Source organism: Phodopus roborovskii, unplaced genomic scaffold (assembly GCF_943737965.1).
Source record: "Phodopus roborovskii unplaced genomic scaffold, PHOROB, whole genome shotgun sequence".
Classification (NCBI taxonomy): domain Eukaryota; kingdom Metazoa; phylum Chordata; class Mammalia; order Rodentia; family Cricetidae; genus Phodopus; species Phodopus roborovskii.
This window is the reverse complement of record NW_026126549.1, coordinates 26,121,211-26,147,038: the sequence shown is the minus strand read 5'-3', so window position 1 is coordinate 26,147,038 and position 25,828 is coordinate 26,121,211. Positions and strand designations below refer to the sequence as shown.

Sequence of the window (25,828 nt, the reverse complement as noted above, 5' to 3'; positions counted from 1 at the left end):
CAGCCTGGACTACATTGCTAATATTGGGTCAGCCAGAAGCTACCAAGCAAGACCCGGGAGCTTGTATAAAAATATAGTGAAACCCACTGCTTTATAATAACTAATTGCTGGATTTTTGTTGTTGTTTTGTGACATTCTTCCAGCTGGCCTGTAACTTGCTCATGTAGGCTAGGCCAACCTTGAAATCACTGAGATCCTCCTGCCTATGCCTCCCTACCATGCCTGGCTAATTTTAATTTTTAAAAAGTTCCTTTACCATTCATTAATCGTGTGACTGCTTAAATAAGATAACCTGTGTTAGATACCCCTTCTCCACTTTCTCTTTCTCTCTTCCTCCCTCTGTCTCTCCCTCACTGTTTCTTACTGCCTGATGTCAGCCTCTGTCTATGGGTTTCTTCTCTTTCTTTCCTAGTGTCTATATTTATCCCTCTTAACTGTGGTTCTTTGTTTCTGCCTGTTTTGTCTTTCTTGTACTGTCCATTATTGTCTGTTTCTGTTTTGTTGTCTGAAGGACAACAAGTAGCTGGCTGTGGCCTACTACTATTTGAGACCACCAGCATTTCTTACCTAGGTTAAAGCTGTAGTGTCTTGTCTTTGTCCTCAGATTCCGGTTGGAAACTAGAATGATCCTGTTGGAGTATAAACCAGATCACAGCACTCCTGGCTCATCCTTTCTGTTCTCAAAGGGCTTGGAGTAGAGCCAAGGTCTTTAAGGCAGCCTTAGGTTCCTCCAGTTTCCAGGACTGGAAACTGTGGGAGAGGGGAAAGGAGTAGATGTGCACAGGTGTTTTCAGAAATGTTCATGGCAAGAGGGAGCCCGCCAGATACTTAGCAAGAAAACAGGTTGGTTTTGACCAGGCTGGCCCATTCCTGTCTCGGTCTCAGGGTATCTGAGTGTAGCAGAAAAGTCTTCATGAACTAACAGATATCCCTGTCTCATGACATGCTAGTTGCCATGACTTCTTCCCCAAGCTCCCTCCTTTTATCTGTAGGTTTCTATATAGGCCTCTTGGTTGCCTGGATCCAGCTGTGTCCCTAGACCTGCCCTCAGTAGGCTGAGTAAAAGGGTCTTGGACTTCAGGGTCCCAGTCTTGCATAAGAAGGATATTCCTACCTAACCACCCAGAAAAGTTTAGAGCAGGGAAGATGTGAAGTTGTAGCACCTCCACCCCACCCCCCAGGCTAGTGGCTCCTTCTTTTGGGCATCCTCCATCTCATTTTTACCTTTGTTGCTGTCTCCACCCCATTCAAGTAGAGCTTCTCCTGCTCACTCATGTCTGACACCAGAGAAAGGACAGATTTGCAAAGGTCCATGAAGTCATGAAAGATGAAGTAGCATGACTTTATCATGCTGTGCTCATTAAACAAGCATCCTTAGTTCTGTACCAGTACACATAGACATTTTAAGTACATGCCCAAACTCTTGCGCATTTTCTTTATATTTGTATGGTTTTGACTCTCAAGTGCATGCCCAGTAAAATTTGTGAGATTATTATAGCCTATGTGACCTTATATTACATTTTAAATTTGAGGTAGCTTTTTAGAAGTAAGCAATTCAGAATTATAGATATAAATGTGTTGATCAAATTTTAGAATGCTGCAGATCTTCAGAGAAGCTACAGATTTAACTTTTAAATTGGTGCATTAACTACAACACTCAGCATGGGCATTGCTTACAGTTTGACCCTAAAAATAAAGTGCTTTCTTTCACAGCTTAGTGGTAGATAAGTCCCTTAAAGGAGAAATTTATTTCCCATAAAGGGAAAATAAAAACCACAGTAAAATAGACAGGACCAATAATTGAGTGTTATGAATTATTGTGTGCTTTTTAAATGTTTTAATTAATGAGGTTGGGAGACTGAGGCAGGAGAATTGCAAATTCAAGGTCTTTTTGTGCTGTAGAGTGAGTTTAAGGCCATCTTAGTAAGACCTTATCTGGAAAATAAAAAATAAAAATTAGAGGGGTTGGAGAGATGGCTCAGAGATTAAGAACACTGACTGCTCTTCCAGAGGTCCTGAGTTCAATTCCCAGCAACCACATGGTGTCTCACAGCCATCTATCATGGTGCCCTCTTCTGGCATTTGGGGATACATGCAGACAGAACACTGTATATGTAATAAAAATAAATTTTAAAAAATCGGATATATCATGGTGAGAGCATGAATGGCCCAGTGTTTGTGCCTTAGCACCACAAAAATAACAGAAAACTTTGCAAGTTATGTAAAATTGTTCTAGGTTTTGTAAGAAATCCTGTCTCAATAAATAAATGAATGAATAAATAAATGGAGTGACAAAGGAAGGCATCAACCTCAGACTCTGGCCTCCTCACATATATGTGTGTGCATGTATATACACACACACATACACTGAAAATGGAGCTTGAGATGAGAGACCAGGGTATGAAGGAGGTTTCTGTCAGCCCCTGTGTGAGAAGCAATGGAGGAACTGGGAATTACTGTAAAAGTCTAAGAGTATGCAGCAACTGTTTCTAGTTAGGCATGCTAGTGAAGGAGAGAGGTACTAAACAAGGAAAATCAGGGACTTGGGCACAATTGCATTCTCAAAGCAGTTACTTAAAGTACATACTCGGTAACAGGTGCTATGTTTAGTCATCTATTCCTTACTTAGTCTATGCTAGATACCATCCTAAAGTGTCTGTGCAAATTAATTCATTACAGAAGGCTATATATTAAATGTTCTTGCTTCTTTCTTGGAGGTACAGTGGTGAACAAGATGAATTCGGACATCCTCCCAGCACTTTAAACAGGATTGCCATTTTAGAAGTCAGCTGTGATGAGTGTGTGTAGGGAGCTAATTCAAGACAAAGGGCTTGAACTGTGTTCCAGAACTGACTGGCCTGGAGCAAGAATGCTTTGAGCAACGTGGGGACTGGAAGCAGCCCAAGTGAGGGCTAGGAGACAAGGGCAGGCAGATAGGAAGGGAAAGGGGGGGCGGATCTTCTGACTAAGGTCAGACTGAGGGAATGCTGTTAGGAGCATCTCACAGGGGGAATCAGGTGTCTGAGATGGGAGTGAGCAGCAGTCTCTCATTTTGTAATTGCTTATCCTATGAATGCATTCTTTGGCACTAAGCAAACCTCTGTGTATGTTTGGGACTCTGACCTTTGACTGCATTTGTTTAGTGTATGTGGCTCAATACCTCTGTGTTTAGTGAGGAATTAAACCTCTGAACACATGCAGATGATCAGATGCCATGGAACCCTCCCCCTGAGCAAAACTCATGACAAAGAAGATGAACTTGCATCCTAGGGACAGCCTTCTCTGGTGCTATTTACCACTAGCACTTACAGAATGTAGGTAGAGTATTGGGGAGATAGGCCAGTTGGAAATGGGCTCAGGGCCAGAGTTTAATCTCTTACAGCCCAGGTTAACCGCTGGAGGCCTTGGCTCATGAGTTTGTAACCACAGGTAGATCTCAGTAAGCTTTGGGGCGGTGTGAGACCCTGTCTCGATAAAACAAGGGTGACTCCCAAGGAACCTATGCATGGGGTTGACCTCTGCCCTGCCAAACCCATATGCACCTATATGAACCTATAGGAACACACACAGAGAAAGAAACAAAATAGATAAATATTTGCATATATGAAATGCTTTAGGAGAGCAGTTGACTCAGTTGTTATGAAATGGTTTTTGATACTGTAACTACATTTAAAATTAAAGTTGGCTTTTCAGAAAGTCAGTGTAAATGTCTCCAACCCACTGTCTGTTGTCACCCAAACAGGCATCTCCAGCGGTGTCATGGTGCAGACCCCATGATAGCTCACACTGCAGTGCTTGCTTGTGAGATCCAGAGAAACAAAGCCACAGACCTCTGTCTCTTAGACTGAAGAGCATTTTAGTTAGCTTCCTCCCTCTCTCTGGCCTGTTCTCAACACCTCTAGCCATATAACTGTGGCATTTAAATTGGCTGGAAATGTATTCCCGCTCCTAAAGTGGGTTTATATCCCTCCAAATGGTGAACATACCACTTTTTGACAGACAGAATCACCACCAGATGTCTGTGTGAATGGTAGCCATTTGTTCATTTTAATTAGCTCATTCATCATTTGTAACCATTGAGGTCCTTGTTGCTGCCTGTGGTTTTTTCTTTTTTTGTAAATGTCGGTGTACATGAGAATGCTTACAATATTTGCCACAACATTTAAATAATCTATATTCAGAGTGTTCTTGTTCTTACCATTATTTTCCCGCTTTAAAAGTGTTTCACAAGAACATTTTACATGAAAGATGGTGAAAGATCTCTTCCAAGTGCTTATGCCCAGAGAAAGTGACAGGTGGGTTAAAATGATTACTAAGATGAGAAAAATGATGGTCTTTAAAATGGAAGAGACACTTATCAACAGGAGGCATTTGCATAAGAGCTGATGTTGAATCTATTGAAATGAATTGTACTCTGAGCCTTTGGTGTGTTTGTGACTTACAAAGTACATTTTATTTATTTGTTTTTGAAGATGCCAATAACCAATATGTTGGCATGAAAACAGCTCTAATTTCTAACTGAGAATGGTTTTACTAGAAAGGGAAGAGTTAATTGGCATGCGTGTATACTCCCAATTAGAGCTTTCTCACCACATTCCAAGCATAGGCCAGCATCTGTCATTACATTTATGCAAGAAAAAATTCATTCAGAAGCTAAAATAGAATTAACAAGAGGACAGAAGCTCAGTTCTGAGACAAGACAGATTTGTACTCTACTTTCAAATAATTCAATTTCTTTTGTTATTAGAAAACCAGAAATTTTTGTCACATATTTGGTCAGGCTTGTGGCATTAATGGACTTATAGCAATTTTAATGATTTGTTCTGTCAGGCTTTTAGTTTCATGAAGAGATTAGAAAGAGGTGTCATCTGAAACAAATCTGCTCAGAGTGGGATATTGTGGAGGTGAAATGTGAATTCATATTTAGTTCCCAGCATGCACTCACCAGCTCATACAACCATACATACATACATGCATACATACCACACACACACACACACACACACTACTACCTACTTGTAAATTCATAATTAGATCCCTGCATATACCCACCTGTAGTGAAATATTATCTATGATTTATTAAAACTTGCCTTAGGATTCAGAAAGCAAAGTCAGCCACAAGCTATAGAAGCCAGGCACACACCTTTAATCCCAGCAACCAGAAGCTAGGAGGAGGTGGTACACACCTTTAATCCTAGGACTCAGGATTAAGAGATAGACCAATCTTTGTGAGTCCAAGGCCACCCAGATCTACACAAGAGTGAGTCAGTTTAAAAGAGAATTATAGCTCACACCTTTAATCCCAACATTAGGGAAGTGTATAAGACAGAAGCAAGGTCTCAGAGAGGCTTTTATGTTCTCCAGCCACACTGAGGAGAGGCAGCAGTTTGAGGCTTGGTGAAGAGCTCCTGCGTGGATAAGCCTCTTCAGCCTGAGCTAGAGGTGAGAGCTAGTGACCAGCTGCCTTGCTTTTCTGATGCTCATCTTGAAGTTTGAACCCCAATATCAGTCTCTGGATCATTTATTTATTTGTGTTACAACCCACTGGCACATACATACATGCATGCATACAACCGACTTGGCTACTAAGTCTGCATATGAGCTAGGCTTCATCCTTTATCAAAATCTAAGAGTTCTTTTTTGTTTCTTTTGGAGGGTTGTTTTGGGGTTTTTTTGTTTGTTTGTTTGTTTGTTTTTTTAGAAATAGGGTTTCTCTGTGTAGCCTTCTGGCTGTTGTGAAACTTGCACTGTAGACTAGGGTGGCCTTGAATTTACAGAGATCTGCCTTGCCTCTGTGTCCAGAATACTGGGATTAAAGGCATGTGCCATCACCTCCCTGCTAAAATCTAAGATAACCATGTGTGCAGCTATGTAGAAAAGTTAGACAAGATGTTCATAACTATTCATTTAAAATGCCTTTACTATTATAAAGAGCAAGTTGTTTGTCTTAGTAGTTGGGAGGTAGGAATTTGATCCCAATGAAGTAAAGGCAAAGAGTATAAAGACCTACATTAGTCAGAAATGTGTAAGAGAATAATAAAAGAGAGAATGGATGATGAGCTGTGGCAGGATTTGCAGCAACAGAGTTTAGAGTGAATATATCTAATTACTGCTTCTCATGCCATTCCTCCTTGTGACTGAAAGTCATAGAAGAAGATGGTATTTCTGGAGTCATGTGAGCATATTAAACCCTGACTTTCAGCTGCTAGGCCTCTGCTTCATCTGTGTAATCCAGCCTGCTCTGCTCCCCCTCCTGGATTTGTTACCTTTTGGTTGATGGTTATTAAACAAACTGTGGTGCTTGCTGTGGGATGAGCCTTTAAATGACAAGAAGAAAGAACAGGATAGCCAGACAATTGTGTGTAGGGAAAGGGGTATTGATTAGAACCACTAAACCACTAATACCTGATGATTTTTCTCAAGCACTAAAATGTCAAGCCAGTCCATTTTGATGCTAGTTGAATCTTACTGACCTGATTAGTATGGAAATTTAACCAAACAATGGGTTCTTTTCTTGGTGCCTGCAAAGGCAATATACACAACACCATGAAGGTCAAAGAATAGAGGAAGGTTTATTACCTACAGCCAGCCAGGAGAGCATTGTAGTTGTTCCAAAAGCAGTGAGTGCCTTTTGGACAAAGGAAGCATGAGGATTTTATTCAGGAAGCCTGTACATACTTCGGTACAAAATCACTTGGGGGGTGGACATAGTCCTGAGCATACTGCATAAGAAGTACACTAGTGAGCATGTTCAGTTTAGGAAGGGAAGAGGGTGGATGCATCTGGGGACCTGTTCAGCTTAGAGTCCTAAGGCACATACACACCATGTTGAAGTAAGTGGTAGACAAGAACACTTCTGGGTGTGTTTAGCTTACAGAAAGATGGCAAGCATGAATTCTTATGGGCACAGTTAACTTTTTCCAAAGAGTCTTCAGCTGAACAAAAGGAAAAGATACTGTGAAGGTGTGTTCACATGCAAGTTTGCCCTTGAGCTGGCCTCATGTGCTGCTGACATAATTACTTGAAACCACTATGGGTCTTAGAAATTATTTTCTTTTTTTGTTATTTATTAATTATCTATTTGGCTGAATATAACACTGATACATAGTATGAGCTCAAATTAAGTATTTTCCCGAACAGACACATATATCTCTACCATAGGATTTTGAATTTAAAGGCCAGAGATTTCTTCTGAATAATAATTTTCTCTAAGATTGAATTTGCTCCAATTAAAGTTGATTTATTAAAGAGCTATATGTAAGCACTAATAATAGGATCTCACATTTTGTGTGTGTGTGTGTGTGTGTGTGTGTGTTTGTGTATTTTTTGTGTGTGTGTGGCTTTGGAGGCTGTCCTAGAACTAGCTCTTGTAGACCAAGCTGGTCTTGAACTCACAAAGATCCGCCAGCCTCTGCCTCCTGAGTGCTGGGGTTAAAGGCATGAAAGGCATGTGCCACCTCCGCCCTGCTTAATATCAATTCTTGCTTTAAAGTGTCTTTATTTATTGAACAAATGCTAAGTGCCAACCTCTTACAAAGCACTAGTCTGTATATTTGAGAATCCTACCATTGAACAAAGTAAACTTTAAAAATGGCTACCCTTATTATAGGAGGTAGATAGAAAGTACACAAACCAGTATCCCATATAGATTTTTAAGGTCAGGATGTTCTTTGGAAACAGTGTAGACTAGGCTGAGTGCTAGAGACCAGGGATGGGGATGGGTCATTGAGAAAGAATCTGAAGCATAGGGAGGCTTTGCTTGGTGGCTATCTGAGGCGAGCACTGGACACAGAGGGACCTTGGCAGGGCGGAAAGGCTGGCATAGCCTGGAACAGCAGGAAATCGGCTCCTTCCCATTCAGTGGGCTGGACAATGCTGTTTCCCTAGACTCTTAGTCTGTAAGGTGTGGTCCCAGGCAGTCCAGAAACAGTTCTCCTGGATTGATTTTCTTCTACTCTTGTAATTTAAGAACCCAAAAGACTCTTTCAATCAATAGAATAGCATATGCTCTCAGGCATTAATCCATCTTGATGGAACTTCAATGACATCTGGGAAACCAGATGATGGGCTTCTGCCAGTGTGTGGGCTCCTCCCCACTCAGTTCAGTTGTGATTTTGACACTTCATGGAGATTGTGCATTTCAGACTATAGTTTGAATCATCAGAAGTTTTGCTTGTTTGTTTGTTTTTATTCCTAATTTCTATTGGGTGGGTGGGGGAAGCAGGGATTTTGAGTATCAGGGTTACTGTTTACCATGATAGACTGTTAAAGAATCCTGATTTAGTAATGATGATTCTGTTCAGATTTTGATGTGAGGTCATGCCACTTTTTGCAAAGACCAGTTAGTAATCATAAATGTTATCCTTTTTCCTTGTGTTACTAGAATTCTTAAGTATTTGTGAAGGTTCCTCTTAACAAAATAAGTAGAACTTGATGCAGCTGTTTGATGAGGATTGTCTCAGCCAGTGTGGGGTGGGGTAGGTTTGTTGACAACAGCTGACCACTCTTCTTGGCACCCTTGCAAACATCACCTGCATATTTGAGAGACTAGGCTGTGTTCCTTTGTTTCAGGACTACTCCACTCATTGCAGCAAGGCCACAGACAAGGGTTTTAGCCCTTACAAGCCCCAGTTCCTCTGTAAAGTGGATTAGGATAGATTTTTGGTTGTTTTATTACTTACTGCTTCTCATTTACTAGCTGCCATGATTATTGCTCCAGGACCCTACTCTAGGCAAACACATTAGGAAAGTGCCAGGCTTCAGACAAGTATAAGGGACTAGAGCTGAGATAGGACAGAAAAAAATCATCTACAGGCCTGTGAAATAGCTTTTCTGAAGAGGCTACAAGATGCAAAAATTGAGTATATTTTAAGTTTTGATATGTCCTGTGGTATGATGAATTATGGTTTATTATACTTAGGAGATACAGGGAATTATGCTGGGTCTCCTCTCTGTGCCAAGCAGTGTGTCAGTATTCAATGTATCAGTTCCTTTTGTACTTACTTAGAGTAGAGGGGTAGGTAGTCATACTTTTATTTTTTAGGTAAACAGAAGACCCAGATTGGGTAACTTTGACAAAACCACAAACTTGAAGAATGGCACATATCTTAATTCAGCATCTCAAAAGGATTCTTGACTTTTAAAGAAAATTAATTGTGTAAATAAATTCTGAAATAACAAGAAATGTTTTGTTTTGTTTTTCTTCCCTTCTGTTTTCCCCTAGGGATAGAAGAAATACGAGATGTTAGGAAGCTGAAAATAAAGTTTGGAAATGTTTTGTTTACAATGTCATATAAAACAAGCTAGATTTTATATAGTACATTTAGATCCAGTCTGTGAGCAAGCAGGCAAATAATTCAGTCAAAGGTAACATATATTAAGGTTGAATTGTTATTAGTAGGCATGGAATACAGTTCCTTTATAATTAATTTATAAATATGCTTTTCAAAATTTTTATTACATTTATTTGTGTGTGTGCACACCTGCGTACCCATACATGCATGCACACATGCATGCACATTCGTATGTGTGGAGGTCTGAGGACAGCTTGCCAAAGTGAGTTTTCTATTTCCATCATGTGGGTCCTAGAAATCTAACTCAGGTCATTGGGCTTGGTGACAGATGCCTTTTATCTATCAAGCCGTCTCACTGTCCCATATGTTTTATTAATCAGTATTTTCTTACATGTTGCCAATGTTGGGTTGTTGCTTTTAAAAGGCATTTTATCAATTGAAGTTTATAAAGAAATTATTCGATAAATATTGTATTAGTTGCTTTTTTTGTTGCTGAGTGAAATACCTGACAAAAACAACCCAAACAAGGAGGCTTTGTTTCTACTCAGCATTTAAGGGTGTATAGTTCCTCGTGGCTGGGAGGCATGGCAACAGGAGCAGGAGGCAGAGCTGTTTACATTTCATCCCCAGGAAGCAGAGTGGCAGGGATCATGCTCTTCTCCCTTTTATTCAGCCTGGGACTTCAGCATAGAATGGTATCATCCACATTGAAAGTGGGTCTTTCCACCTCAGTTAACCCAATCTTTAAAAACCACTCTCAGACAGGCCCAGAGATTCGTTTCCATGGTGATTCTAAATCCTACCAAGTTGGCAATCAAGATTAGCCATCACAAATGCATACCAAGCATCCAAAAATTCCAAAGCTCCGTACTAGATCTGTGAGTGGACTTCTGCCTCAGGAAGACCAGAGGGGAGCCATGGACAAGTGTGAACCTAACATGATGCTAAGAGCCCATAGATGTAAAGAGGTTTTGTATTAAAAGGGAAGAAAGGAAGGCCTGTCTGAGGAACTAGTGGTTTCAGCCTGCAGAAAAAGAGTGGGCAGTGGAAGAGAGGCAGTATGGAATGGCCAGGCCGGAGACTGCTTTCCTAGCCCATGTCAAATGTAGGGCTGTTTTCAGTAAGAGGTTTCAGTGGTCAAGAAAAGAGAGTGAAGTTTAAAAAGAGATAAAAATTTTAAAAAAATAAGTAATTACCCATTAACTTTAATGAACTATCATCTTCACTGATACTTCTGTCTACATTTTCTCTAAAGATAACTTTTTGGAGTTATAACTTGCTTATAAGAAAGTAGCTAAATGTAATTTTCCATAATTTTTTAAAATTTTATCTTAACCGGTAGAATCTTAAGAAGATTCAAGAAATGGAAAAGACTGATGAATCTAGCACAGATCTGGAGGACCTGAAAAATGCTGACTGGGTAAGGAAACTGGGTATGCTTTCTGATCAGTTTAGCTTTTAAAAATAGTGTGATTTTTTTTTTTTAAATGCTGGTTTTAAAGACTGAAGTATGAATTGGTGCATAAATTTGAATGCTTGACTTTACAAGTGAGTAAATATCTTCATTATAAAAGTTTTTCTTATTTTGAAAGAGCTGCCCACATTGGAAATACTGTTATTAACATTTATAATTATAAATACCTTAAGTAATACTCATTACTCAAAACAAAAGCTCTGTGTCAGGATGCTATGTGAGACTAGCAGTGTGGTATATTTTTTTATCCAATGAACATTTACAGGGTTAGAAACCCATGGATGCAAAATGAGGGATATGGAGTCTCTGATTTCCATAGCAGTCTAGACTAGAGGAGATATTTTCTAAAACAGGTGATTATGGGGTTTTCATAAGACAAACCTGAGTATCCATTCCTTTTCAGGCACCTTACTACATACATCCTGTAGACACTGAGCATCCTGCTTTCAGATATGGCTGTCTTGGGCAAAGTGCTAAGTAAAGCATCCCCAGGTATCAAGGGAGGCAGGCACATGTCAGGATTCTGACTTACGAGATTAAAGATAGTGGATCAGGGGCTGGAGAGATGGGTCATCTGTTGAAATCACTTACTTAGAGCTTTTGCAGAGGACACAGGTTCAGTTCCCAGCACAGCAGGGAGGCTCACAACCAACTCCAGTTCTGTGGCTTCTGAGGGTTCCTACCCACACAGTGCACATAAACTCTCAGGTTCACACACACACACACACACACACACACACACACACACACACACACACACACACACTAAAACCTTTTTTAAAGGATAGCAGTGATATTAAGTAAAAGACTCTTTAAAAATAAATGCAGATTTGAGAACTATGAGTGAATTCCCTTGATCATATTAATTTTTGTTTGCCATTTTTTTTCTTAATATCTTTATTGAGATACAATACACATAATAAGATATATGTGTTTAAAATGTAAAGTGTGGTAAGTTTTGACACACTGATGAGTATTTCCATGAAGCTATTACCATATTCAAAATAATAATCCTGTGGTTCCCTCTGGAATTTCCTCATGCCCCTTTGTTACTCTGCCTCCTGTCTCCTGCTGAGTCCTTTTACTTCCTGATCTCTCCATTTGCATCCTATAGAATTCTAGGTAAGACGGTGGTACTGGACTTCTTTCACTAGGCACAATACTTGTTTTGAGACTTCATGAGGCCACTGCCTGTATCACTATTCCACTTCCATTTATTACTAAATGCTATTCCACTTTACGTAGAAGTCAGTTTATTATTCATTTGTGGATGGTCACTTGGGACGCTCTTATCTTGTTGTTGTATGTGGGGTTTTTTTGGTTTTTTTTTTTTTTTTTTTTGAGACAGTTTCTCAGTGTAGCCCTGGCTGTCCTGAACTCAGAGTGATCTACCTGCCTCTGCCTCCCAAGTGCTGGGATTAAAAGTGTGAGTCCTCATCCCCGGCTTGGGTCATTTTGTTGATAATACTCATAGTTTATAAGGGATGCCTCTTCATAGATATTAAGAATAATAGTATTAATCTGGGACATTTATAGTAACATTAAAAATGAGTGTTTCATGCATTGTCTTTTTTAAAATGTTCTTTTCTTAACCTTTAGAATACTTTTCTTATGCAAATATGTGTGCATGTAAGTAAGTGCAAGTACCTACGGAGGACAAGTGACAACTCCCCGGGACCTCCCAGAGTTTCCAACAGTTGTGAGCCAGCTGACATAGGTGCTGGGACTCAAACCCTGAACAGTGGGCACTTGAGCACTTCTAACTGCTGTGCCCTTTCTCTACCCTACACAGCGTCTTAAAAGCTGCTTTTGCCAAGCATGATGGCATTCGCAGCACTGAGGAGCAAATGCAGGTGGAGCTCTGTGGGTCCAAGGCCAGCCTGGTCTACGAAGTTAGTTCCTAGATAGCCAGGGCTATGTAGAGAAACCCTGTCTTTAAAAAAAGCTACTCTGTTTGTCATTTTAGATTAATATTGATCACTCCTTTGTATAGAATTCTGTGGCAGGGTTGCTAGTGATAGATGTTTGCTTTTAACAAGGGTTTGTTTGTTTGTTTTTGTTTGTTTGTTTTTTCAAGACAGGGTTTTTCTGTGTAGACCAGGATGACCTCAGACTCACCGAGATCCTCCTGCCTCTGCCTCCCAAGTGCTGGAATTAAAGGTGTTCAACACCACTGCCCAGCATAAAAAGCATTTTTAAGAGACTATTTTTGTCAGTCTTCCCCAGTCACTGAAGTCAGACAAGTAACTCCAAATATTCTAAAGTTAGCAAACAAGAAGGCATGGTAGTACACTCCTGTAATCACAGTACTTGGGAAATAGAGGCAGAGCTCCAGAGAAGTCAAAGTCATCCTAGACTACTTAGCAAATTGTAGACCATCTTGGCTACTTGATCCTACCTGGTGTGTGATAATGGTGTGGGGTGAGGAGAGGAGGGGGACTGTGTGTGTGTGTGTGTGTGTGTGTGTGTGTGTGTGTGTGTGTGTGTGGACTAGCAACAGCTGGATGTGGTGGCACACACCTTTAATCCCCACACTCACGTGAGTTCAAGGATAGCTTGGTCTACATAGCAAGTTTCAGACCAACCAAGTCTACATAGTGAGAGCCTGACTCAAAAGTAAACAAAAACCAGTGTGGGGCAGGTGTTGTGGCTCAGTGGATAAAAGACTTGCCTTCAAGCCTGTTTGATCCACAGAACCCACACAGTGGAAGGAGAGAACTGACTCCTAGAAGTTGTCATCTGACCTCCACAAGCATGGCATGGCACACAGATGCTCTCTCTCTCTCACACACACATACACATACACACGCGTGCGCGCACACACAAAGTATATAAATAAATGTAAATTCTTTTTAATTAAAGAGAAAAAGGTAGAAGGAGAGAACTGACTTTACAGAGTTGTCTCCTGACTGCATATGCTCCATGGGGGTGCACACCCACATATGCACACACATCACACCTAATAGTAATAGTAATAAATCACTTGTTTTGAAAAATAATTAAAACAGTAACCCAAACTACAGCAATCACTGACCAGAACTTCAAGGGTGGTTTCTTTTGTAAGTCACCACCTCTTCTCACAACACCACTCAGGTGACTTATCTAGAAAGATGAGTATGAAAGGAGGCAAAGGTGGGAAATTGGTGAGTAAAGGCAGGCCAGCAAGGCTCAGTAGGTGAAGGTACTTGACGCCTGCCTGATGATCTCAGTTCTATCCTCAGATGACAGTGAAAAAACTGGATTAATATATTGTAAATGAAAATCGTTTTGAGAAATGCAATCATTTATTTTATATAGAGAAAATGTTTTGGTACTGCAGTTAGACCCTAGAAACTCATACATACAAACTACCTCCTCTGTCAGTGAGCTGAGTATAGAAAATTCTTATGATCTAAAAATAAATATTTTAGGTAGCTATTGAAGCCACATTAATTTTGATAAGTTACATTTTAATTAAATACTGTATTGGTTGAGTTTTCACTGAAGTAGACAATGCTAGATAAGACCGGGAAACAAAGGGGTTAAGGAATGATTCACATTTTAGTATGTGTTATACTAAGCATTTTGATGTAAATCTCATTTTATTAGAACTCTTGAAGGTGGACAGAACAACTTATTTGTAGATAACAAAATTGATTGTAGGGTGTGTACTAGATAATATGAGATTGTGATTTTGAACATTTTATTTATAAAACACAAGACATGAATTTTTCATTCTTATTTATTTCTCACTGATGAGACTAACTGAGGAAGGTAAAGTGGCTGCTGGTGTCAGATGCTAATAGGAAGTTCATGTGTCCACTGGCTGTAGGTGTAGTGATGTTGTGCTCCGACCACAACACAGTCATACAGTCATATGGCCAGACCCCAAGTCGAGGTGGGGAATACATGCTTTTCAGTAAGCAGTAGTGTTGACGACTATCTTAGGGTTTTTATTGCTGTGAAGAGACACCATGACCATGACAACTATTTTTTAAAAGATTTTTATTTATTTATTTGAATGTTATGCTTGGGCACCAGCATAGGGCACCAGACCTCATTACATATGGTTGTGAACCACCTTGTGGTTGTTGGGAATGGAACTCAGGACCTCTGGAAGAGCAATTATGTGCTCTTAACAGCTGAGCCATCTTCCAGTCCTAATCACAGCAACTCTTATAAAGGAAAACATTTAATTGGGGTTGCTCGCTTACAGTTTCAGAGATTCAGTCCACTGTCATCAGGCAGATGTGCTGGAGGAAGAGCTGAGAGTCCTGCATCTTGCAGGCAACAGGAAGTTGAAGTTACACTGATTGAAGCTTGAGCAAAAGATCTCAAAGCCTGTCCCCACAGTGGCACACTTCCTCCAGCAAGGTCATACTCACTACAGCAAAGCCACACCTCCTAATGGTGCCACTCCCTGTGAGATTGTGGAGGCCAATTACATTCAAACTACCACAGGGTATGTCTTGAAATGCAGCCTACTGATTTCCTACCCATCCAGTGATATCCTAAAATGTAATGTTTTTTCATGGTGTTTTATGTCCATGCCTTTCCTTTATTCTCTATGACTGTAACCATTTAGAGAAAACTAGTGGATTTACTTATTGATTACTATCCATCCTTCGTTCTTCCAGGCACGATTCTGGGTACAGGTGATGAGGGATTTGCGAAACGGGGTAAAACTTAAGAAGGTGCAGCAGCGGCAGTACAACCCGTTGCCTATTGAATACCAGCTCACACCATATGAGATGCTCATGGACGACATTCGGTGCAGAAGATACACCCTGAGAAAAGTGATGGTGAGCACTCAGGTGGAGACAGAAGGGCTAGGATTTGATGTCATTCTTAGCTACATATCACATAAGACCTTGTCTCTAAATAAAACACCCAAGTGATGTGTTTGTGTGGATGCTGAAACTTGCAAGATGACTTAACTTTTTCTGTTTTCTCACCTTCTTGTTCTGATGGAAAGAATATTAAAAGCATATGAAAATTATTTAGAAGGATATATTAGTCTGTTTAGAAGTAAAATTCTAAGTATAGGAATGTCTGATTAAGTTGTATAATATCCATGCATTTAAAAAATCTTAGACATCAAGAAACCCATAAGTAAGGGCCATGCTCCATCAGGCCTCTGGTTCTGCTGCTAGGCCCTACAGCTGCCTTCTTAAGCTTGGCACTGACACGTACATGCTGGGCTGAGCTTTACAGAGATTGATGCTGATGCTTGCTATGGGACCTAGGTATAGGGCACATGGTAGAAGCAGGTGGTGTTAGGTGGATCCCAGTGTAGTAGTCACAGGGGAAGGACCAGGAATGAGGTGGTAGTTCAGCCTGTTTTGTTTACGACTGGAAAACAAAGCCATGTGTGATGTCACATACCTGTGAGCCCAGCACTTTGGATGTAGAGACAAGAAGTTTCTGGAAGTTCAGGGTCACCAATCTGGGGCACATAAGACCTCATCTAAAAACCTACCCCAAAAGAAAGACAGTCACACCTGTGCCATCGGGGAAGTCAGGATCTCAGGTACTGAATATACAGTGATGATTCCTTGATTCACGTGATCTGTTTTGTTTTTGTTTTTTTGTGTGTGTGTGTATCCTTTTAGGTAAATGGTGACATTCCCCCTCGGTTAAGAAAGAGTGCTCATGAGATCATCCTTGACTTCATCAGATCAAGACCCCCTTTAAATCCAGTATGTAACTTAACACACTCTCCCCAGGGAGGGATCTGTAGCTCTCTACCAAGCTCTCCCTTGAGAATATGAAACCCACCTGTAAATTACACTGGACAGCATAGAGACATACCTTCACTTATTCACAACAGTTATTCAGTATGTTTTCATCACAACACTCTGAGTCATAGTGCACAATCTGGCTGAATAGCTGCTGTAACAGCTGAAGACTGTTTCTGGCATGAGCTGCCTTTCCAACTCAAATCATGCTACTACGCTGCTTAATACTGTCATACTGACACTATTTTACAGTAAATGTGCACTCACTTTTATGTTAACAGTCTGTTAGCAGGGTTTTTTCTAATGACCATAGACTCAGAATACTGTTCCAAATGCCATTTGTGTTTCTCCTTACTTCTTTTCCTCCTGGCTTAGTAGCCAGCTCCCACCAAACCATGTCAAGCCTATGTATAAAGTAATAGCGAGGGCAAAGTGGTGTCATCCCAGTTTGTAGACTATGGCATAATCAATTAGCCCTTTACATCTTTCTGAAAGAAGGGGGAAGTGTTGGTGCAGAGAGAGGGGTCAGGTAAACCTGACAGTTCACACTAGCGCCACAGTCTAGCAAGTTGACCTGCCTCTCTCAGCCTCACTGTCCTTATAATAGACTAAAGACAATAATAATCCAAAGTGGTAAATTACAAATGTTGCTTTTGGACAGGTATGACGGTTTGCCCTGTAATCTCAACACTCAAGGGGCGCTTGAGACCAGTATGGATTACAGAATAAAACTGAGTCCCAAAGTGACAGCAATAAAGTTAGTTTGCAAAACAGTGGCATACAGGGGACAAGACTATATCTTTAGCAGAACTGATTACTTCAGTTTACCTGTGCACATGTGAGCCTATCATGGGGAGACACAGTAATCTCCTACTGCGTTAAAAGTCTTGACAGTGGGGCTTGAGATAGCTCAGTTGGTAAAAGTGCCTGCCACCAAGCCGGATGATCAGGGGTCTTTGCCGAGGACTTCACAAAGTGGAAGGTCTAAACTCACTCCCTTGAATTGTTGTCTGACCTCTATACATGTACAAGCACACAAAATTAATTATACACACACATACGTATACATTAAAATTAGAAATCTTGATATTAATGACTTGAATAGTCTTTTACTGGGCAACATTACAGTCAGTTCAAAATTCTGTATTGTAGGAATGACTATGTTAAGAATCGGGGCTGGAGAGATGGCTCACAGTACTACCTGCTCTTCCAGAGGTCCTGAGTTCAATTCCCAGCAATCATATGGTGGCTCACGACCATCTGTAATGAGATCTGGCATGTGTATATACATAAAAAACAAAATAAAACAAACAACAACAAAAAAAAAACAAATAAAATCACAGCTAACCGTCTCTAACCATTGAGCTTCCTTTTCAAGGCCTCAGCCAGAAAATTGAAACCGACCCCTCCACGACCACGGAGCCTCCATGAAAGAATATTAGAAGAGATTAAAGCAGAGAGAAAGCTGCGACCTGTCTCACCGGAAGAAATTAGACGGAGCAGACTAGGTGAGTCACGGCCAGGAAGCTGTGTTTATACTTACACACATAGAAGTAACCCACAGAATTCTCAGTCCTTGTCTCTAGACAACTCTTCTCTCCCTGTCTTCCTCTGCTCTCTCCCCTCCCCTCATAGCTATTGCTCACTTGCACATACCCTCACATTTGTTGACACTTGAATTCATGTGACGTGACAGTCCTCTGGTATTGAACTACTGAGAACATTGCGGTGTAATGGCCTGCCAACTCTGTGCTGAGCTTTGAAGAGACACTCTTTCCTTTTCTAAGGCTGACTACCTGGCACAGCAGAAAGGGGGAGAAAAGATCTTGCTTCTATTTGTTTATTTATTTATTTATTCATTCATTCATTCATTTTGTTTGTTTAGTTTTTTGTTTTGTTGGAGGTTTTTTTTTTTTTTTTTTTTTTTTTGGTTTTGGTTTTGGTTTTGGTTTTGGTTTTTCTGAGACAGACTGGGTTTCTCTATGTTACAGTGACTGCAGTGACTGTCCTGGCACTCCCTTTGTAGACCAGGCTGACCTCAAACTCCCAGAGATCCATCTGCCTCTCCTTTCTGAGTGCTATAAAAATAAAATAAGATTGTGCTAAAAAGAGGAAAGAAGAACTTTATAAACTAGCATATGTACAACTGTAGATGATAGATACATAGTATTGTCTTATTTCTTTCAGAATCCTTCTAATGGAGTGTGGGGATGGGTGGGAGTGTGGGGGTGGGGTGGTGCTTCTGTGTATGCACATACAGAGACTGGAGGTCAGCATGAGGAGGTCTGCTGCCATCTTCTGCCATATGTTTTGAGACAGTTTTTCACTGTACTTGGAGTATACTGTTGCAGTTAAGCTAGCTGGCCCAGCAATCCCCTGCAATCCATCTGTCTCCACCCCCTTCCACCATTGTGGTCACAGCTTTTATGTGAGTTGCAGGGATCCACTAGGGCTCATGCTTGTGCAGCAAGCCTTTTACCCTCTGAGCCGGCCTCCAGCTGTTTTGAAGGAATCACCATAGTGGCCTACCATTCTGTGTTCTCTTCAGCGCGGCAAATGCCCTGGATTTATATCTCTGCCCCACCTATTAACACTGGGGCCTTGAGGAACTTCTTTATTTGATGATAGCCATCCTGACTTCTAAAGTGCTTTCTCAATGAAGTTTTGATTTTCATTTCCCTAGTGATTGATGATTGATGTTTGAGTATTCTTTCACATCGTTGTGAACTATTTTCTGTATCACCGTTGGATTGTCTGTTTAGTTTCTTTGCTTGTTTTTAAATCAAGGTCATCAGTTATTATCTTATTATTGAGTTATTAGCATTTATTAGTATTTTGAACATTAACCCAATGCGTTGTGTGGTCATGGTGTCCCCCCCCACCCCCCCCCACCCCCCCCACCCCCCGTGAAGTTAGCTGCCTCTCCACTGTAAGCGTCCTGTAGCAGCCAGGCTATCAAGGGTGTGAAGACCAGCAGTGCTTTCCAGACCTCCCCTCATGACCCGACTGTCAGTCAGTCCCTGCCCCCAGAATGCTCCACAGACTCCCTAGACATGAGTCCACAGGGGACATTCACATTCAAGCCATAATTTCAGGAGGGCTTTTGGTTTTTGGGTTTGTTTTTGGGTTTTTTTTTGTTTATTTGTTTGTTTTTGTTTTGTTTCCCCCTATTTCTGGAGGAACTACTTACTATTAAGAGTTCTATGGAAGGGATAGGAGGATGGAGAGATGAATCAGCCAGCAGGTAAGAGCACTGGCTGCTCATCAGAGGACATGGGTTTAAATCCCAGTACTCAAATGGCTACTTACAACTGCCTGTAACTCTGGTTCTAGGGAATGTGCTGCAGCCCCCCCACCCCACTCCATGCTCCTGACCCCTGAGGGCACATACATATATGTATGTGATGTACATACTTGCTTGCAGGCAAAGCACTCATACATACAAATTAAATCTTTTTTTAAAAATTCTTAAAGAAGATTCTCTGGGGGCGTGGGGATATAGCTCCATGGCTGAATGCTTGCTGAGCACCAATGTGGCTCAAAAATCAATCCCTGGGCATGGTGGCACATGCCTTTAATGCTATCCCTGGAGAGGCGGAGGAGGTAATATGAGTTTGATGCCAGCCTGGTCTACATGGTGAAACCCTGCCTCCAAAAAAGACCAGGAAAGAACAAGGAAAAGAAAAAGGATTTTCATGTGAACACACATCTATATAATCCTAGCACGGATAACAGAAGGAGAAGGATCATGAATTTAAGTCCAGCCTGGGCTATACAGTGGGCAGCCTTAAAAAGAGAGAGGAGGGGCAAAGAGAGGGGACACAGGGAGAGGAGAAGAAAAAGAAACATGGATTTTTTTTTTTTTTTAAATTAGGATTGAGTTGGATCTAAGGGTGACTTTGGTATGTGGATTTTGTTTGTTTTGTTTTTTGAGGCTTGGTCATCTTGTAGCACTAGCTATCCCGGAATTCATTGTGCAGACCAGGCTGTTATTAAACTTAGAAAGAGAGAGAGAGATACCCTTGTCTCTGCCTCCCAAGTGCTGGGATTAAAGGCATGTGCCTCTACACCAGTGGATATATGGAATTATATATATTGGTTTTTAGAGACAGGGTTTCTCTGTGTAGCCTTGGCTGTCTTTGAACTCACTCTGTAGATCAGGCTGGCCTTGAACTCATAGAGATCTGCCTGCCTCTGCATCCCAAGTGCTGGGATCAAAGGGGTTCACCACCACTGAGCAGCCAGTATCTAGATATTTTAACTATTAATTTTTCCAATCTGTGAACATAAACCATCTTTGTGTCTTATAATTTTTCATATTGTTAATGTTCATAAATAGTTCATTATTTATTTATAAGTGGTATAACAAATGGTTTTGTTTCTTGGGTTCCTTTTCATATGTGTTATATCAACACACAATACATTTGTCTTACGTTGACTTTCTGTCCAGAAAGTTGACTGAATTTAATGTCACTTTTAAAAAGATTTTTATTACTGTTTTCCTTTATGTGTATTGGTGTTTTGTCTGTATGTAAGTTTTTGCACCATGTGTGTGCCTGATGCCTGTGGCATCTAGAAGAGGACATCAGGAAAGGGGAGTGGAGTTACAGATGGACTCCTACTACTGTGATGAACACAAGAAAGGCCGTGTTTGCTTTGTTTCTGATGTCACCACTGTTAGGAGAATGTAATGTGGGATTTTCATATGTGGGTTTTATTACCGAAAAGTTATTCCCAGCTTTTTTTTTTTTTTTTTTTTTTTTTTTTTACTTTTTAGCCTGAGAGAGTGTTACTTTTTGTCAAACGACTTTTTCTGAAATTTTTGATATGACTTTTTTTTTTTTTTTACCCTCTATCCATCATTAATTATGTTTCGTATTAATTGCTTCTAGTTTGCTTTTTCTCTTGCTTTGATAAACACTTTGAACAAAAGCAATTTTGGGGAGGATAGGATTTATTGCAGCTTACACCTCCAGGTCCCAGTGCATCATTGAGGGTGTCAGGACTGGAACTCAAGCAGAAGCCATGGAGGATGCTGCTGACTGCGGCTGCTCACTGGCTCAGTTAGTTTCTTACACAGCATCGACCAGCCTGCTTAGAGACAGCCCTCCCGTCAGTCATCACTCAAGACAGTCTCTGACAGATCAGTCTGATGGAGACAGTTCTGCAACTAAGTTCTCTTTTCCCCAGTGACCTAGGTTGTGTTAAGGTAATAAAAACTAACCAGGACAACATCCTTGTATCCAGAAATAAACCCCACTTAGTCATGGTGTATGGCCTTTTTAATGTGCTGTTGGGCTGGCTTGATAGTATTTGTTGCACTCTTGTTTTCTTTCTTTGTGTTTTAGATTCAGTGAGCGTCTCTCTTCTGTGTCAGAATAGTTTGGAAAAGATTGGAAATTCTTCATCTTTCAAAGTTTGGTAGACTCATGGATGACATACTCTAGCCAGGGACTTTTTTTACTGGGAGCTTTTTGTTTGTTTTGTTTTCTGAGACAACGTCTCATATAGATGAGGTGCTCCTCAGACATACTCTGTAGCTAAGGATGATCTTGATTTAAGTGCAGATATTATAGGCGTATGCCATCACTCCTGACTGTTTTGTTTGTTTTCCTGAGACAGGGTCTCATTATGTAGCTGTGATGAAAAAGGGGGATCCCTGAGGTTCACTGGCCAGCCAGTCTAGCCTAATTGGTAAAGTTTAGGTGTAGACAGATTTTTCTGTCCCTCCAGATGCTCCCCAAATAACCACACAGAGACTTAGTACTAACTATAAATGCTCAACCAATAACTTAAGTGTCTTTTTTTAGCTAGCTCTTATAATGTAAATTATCCCATTTCTATGAATCTAATGTGCTACCCTGAGGCTCATTTACCTCATCTACATTCTTCCCACCCTGCTCAATCTGTGTCCCATGGCCGCTCCTCTGACTCCACCCTTCATCTCCCCAGAATTCTCTTCCCCAGAAATCCTGCCTAGCCATCGCCAATCAGCTAAATTGAGAGCAGCATGTGTTTACAGTGTACAGAAGGGTTATTCCACAGCATGTGGGCCATTGAAAGACTTGTCTTACAGGAGGTAGAAAGACTTCCTAATGGTACCATCCAAGCTTGTCCTTCAGCCTCCAAAACACTTTTGTGCATTAAAAATAAAATTAAAAAAACAAATAATGACAAAACAATAATATGTTATTCTCTTGGTTTAACATTGATTACGGCCTGAACATCTTTCATCGTTAAACATAAATCAAATCATGATTTATTAGGACATGATCTCCCAACTAATGTCCAAATGATGTGTTTACCTACTCTTCCTACTGTTATATGGGCCATTTTCATTCTTTTCCCTAGCAAATCTGAAGTTACTGTTATTTATTGTACCTGGCCTCTATCTGTGTCACTGGCACTTTCCTTTTCCAGACTTCTTAATTACTGTGGTCCTTCACTGTTGTCCTTTCTGTTGTATATGGAGCTGAAAAGTGAGAACCTGGGGTAGGGATTTCACTCAGACCAAAACAAACAACAACAAAAAGGGAAGCCAAGAATGTAGCTAAGTTGGTAGAGTGCTTGTCTGCCCCAGGTTCAATTAGCTTCTTGAGTACAAAGGGGGAGGGCATATGAACTTACTTCATTGCCAAGAACTGGTAACATTCTTTTGTATATAGTGGTCAGTTTATTCAAAAGTTATGTTCGTGTACCAGAAAATAGCTCAATAACAAATATTAGTAAACTTGATTGAAGAGTGGTTTGAGAATATGTATTATTTTGTTTGCTATATCTAGCAAGGGAAATCTGAAATATATTTGAATGTAGAACTGAGTACTTTGGTCTTTTGAATGGCAGTTAGAAAATTATCCTCATCAACACAAAATCCCTCTCCATTTTCCTGAGACATCTAAAAGTGTTAACTTGCACATTGGGATGGAAAGCTTAACCTCTTAGTTCCTAACCACCAAATATTATTATTTATAGGATACTCATTATTTGATGAACATAACTTTTGAATAAAACTGACCACTGCATACAAAAGGAATGCTATCACTTCTTGGGAGATGAGGTTCATATTTTTTCTCTTTACCTTGTTTTTCATTTTCAGTGTATTCTTTAAAATGTTAACTTTTTCTTCATACTTTCCTTGTATTATTGTTCTGTCATTGTCATAAAGCTGGAATTAAGACTCTTGTGTGGTTTTATTCTATTTCAGAATTGTATCCACTAGCTTCTACATAGCTCCAAGAAGTGCCAGTGAGAGCCCCCCACCCTTCTCCCTGTCCTGTCTCCCTGTGTATCCCTAATGGCTGAATTACTTTCTCTTTATTGTTTGTTTTCTTTTTTTCAGCAATGCGGCCACTTAGCATGTCTCACAGTTTTGACTTGTCAGGTAAAAAAAAAAAAAAAAAAAAAAAAGCACTTTCACACCTGACACATGGGCTGTGTGGTTTCTGTGAGTCCCATTCATTTGTCTGCTTGTTTAGACATGTCAGAAAAGAAAATTGAAAAGCTTTCTCCTAAGCTGTGGTCAGTAAAATAAAATAGCCTACCCATTTCAAAGCAGTCCATGTAATTAAAACCACAGTGAATGGCATCCTCCCAGAGGAGCTGTCCTGCAACGGGCAAGCTGTGGATACTGCTGCCCAGTATGTGGTTATCTCTCACTGGATCAGACCTTTCCTGGGTGGGCAGAAACTGCCTTCTGTGCCATCTGCTTAATGGGCAGAGCCTGTTATTCATGGCTCTGTGCCAGCTGCAGAAGACCTCTGTCGGGCCTCCTGACAGTGTCTTACACTGTCTGTAGTAATCTGGGATAACGGTTAAATGGACAACTGAAAATGGTTATGTTTGATTATAAAACTATCTCCTTTTTAAAATAAAAATTTTAAATATATTTATGAGCCAATTTTCATATTTTTCTTAATTCTTACAAGATATTTTCAAATTCAAATTTTTAATTTCACAAGTCACTGTTTCACGCTAAAATGAGGTAAGATGTATTTTTCCACAAGGTTCCTTGAAATGTTGTGGAATACCTAAGTTAAAAAGAATTATTGGCCTACCAATCCTTATTTAACAAACCAATGAGTTTGAGTATCTTTTTCTAGTGTCATTATTGAATATTTACTGTCTTCTAACTACAAGGTAATTTCTACATGTTTTTTAAACTTATGCTTAGTTTTGTAGCTCTCAGACATGACTTTACTATTTTGGTCTTCATTTAACTATTTTTGACTGACCATCCAAGAGCCTTTTCTATTTTCTTTATCCATTTGGCTAATTATATTTATTTTATCAGCCATCTGTGCAGTGAACCTGTAAAAATTTTAGACTGGAAAATAAAACCAAAATTTTGGGCTGTGTATGCTATGACTAATCTCTAAAAGCTGGCCTCTGTCACTCTTGATATTTACTGGTCATGTTCCCATTGGTTGGATAAGGAGTAGAAAGCTACCTGTCATACAGATGCGGGCTGGTATGTGTCTGATTGGGACAGTGTGCATGCTCTCAGACATGCTCTAGCATGGTCTCTAGTGCTCCTACAGGCTCATGGCGACCCTGTGTCAGGAACAAAACAGGGCAGCATAGTTCTGTTGTCAGTATTCACTGTCTGCTGTAGTCTGTCTGTGCCTCGGTGATGTTCTGTGTGGTTTACCAGAGCTTCCCTGTCGACTGCTTGTACTGCTTATATGTTTCCACTGTTGCATTTGACTGTTAATTAAATGTCCCAGATTATAAGTGGGGAAGGTTAACCCATTCTTCCAATTTTAAAGACTAAAGTACATCTTCTTAGTAGAAAACGAACAGGCTGAGGAGTAAGCAGACTAAACATGTAGTATAGTGAATCTGAACTGGAGTGCAGAGACAGAAGGAAGTGTATTCTGCTGTTCAAGGCTATCTTAGAAATATTTCTTAGTGAAAATCTTAATAAGCCATTCAGCATCAATTGAGGTAAGTCTGATTTATCTTTCATGTACAAATATTAACTATATAATCCATGTCCAACTATAATACTAGTCCAACTTAGTAAGGCAGCAGACACAAAATTATTCAAGTATTTAATTTAAAGGTTTGCCCTTTAGACTCTGAATTTAAGAGGTAGTAATTTTTAAAATCATCTCTACTTTATGTCATTAACATTTGCTCTACATACAGAGATTATCATTTTTTTCCTCAAGAAATTCTATCTTCGAGAGTTTGACTGGTGGCTCACACCTTTAATCCCAGGTGGTCAATCTAGTCTACAGAGCAAGTTCCAGGACAGCCAGGGCTACACACACACACACACACACACACACCCTATCTCAAAAAACAAATGAACAAAAAAGAGTTTGACACATTTCACTTAATAC

At 40.2% G+C, this 25,828-nt stretch overlaps 1 protein-coding gene across 4 annotated transcripts in view; it reads left to right on the top strand.

Annotated features, from left to right (window-relative positions):
• Positions 1 to 25,828, top strand: part of Spire1 (spire type actin nucleation factor 1) — a 106,396-nt gene that overhangs the window by 59,197 nt on the left and 21,371 nt on the right. For 2 of the 4 annotated variants that reach the window (XM_051201079.1, XM_051201081.1), the window contains exons 5-9: positions 10,636 to 10,713; positions 15,384 to 15,548; positions 16,359 to 16,445; positions 17,863 to 17,992; positions 23,824 to 23,865. In XM_051201079.1, the coding sequence (XP_051057036.1) occupies positions 10,636 to 10,713; positions 15,384 to 15,548; positions 16,359 to 16,445; positions 17,863 to 17,992; positions 23,824 to 23,865 (502 nt within the window). The remainder of the gene's footprint in view (positions 1 to 10,635; positions 10,714 to 15,383; positions 15,549 to 16,358; positions 16,446 to 17,862; positions 17,993 to 23,823; positions 23,866 to 25,828) is intronic. The other 2 variants (XM_051201080.1, XM_051201083.1) reach the window with 1 other exon arrangement.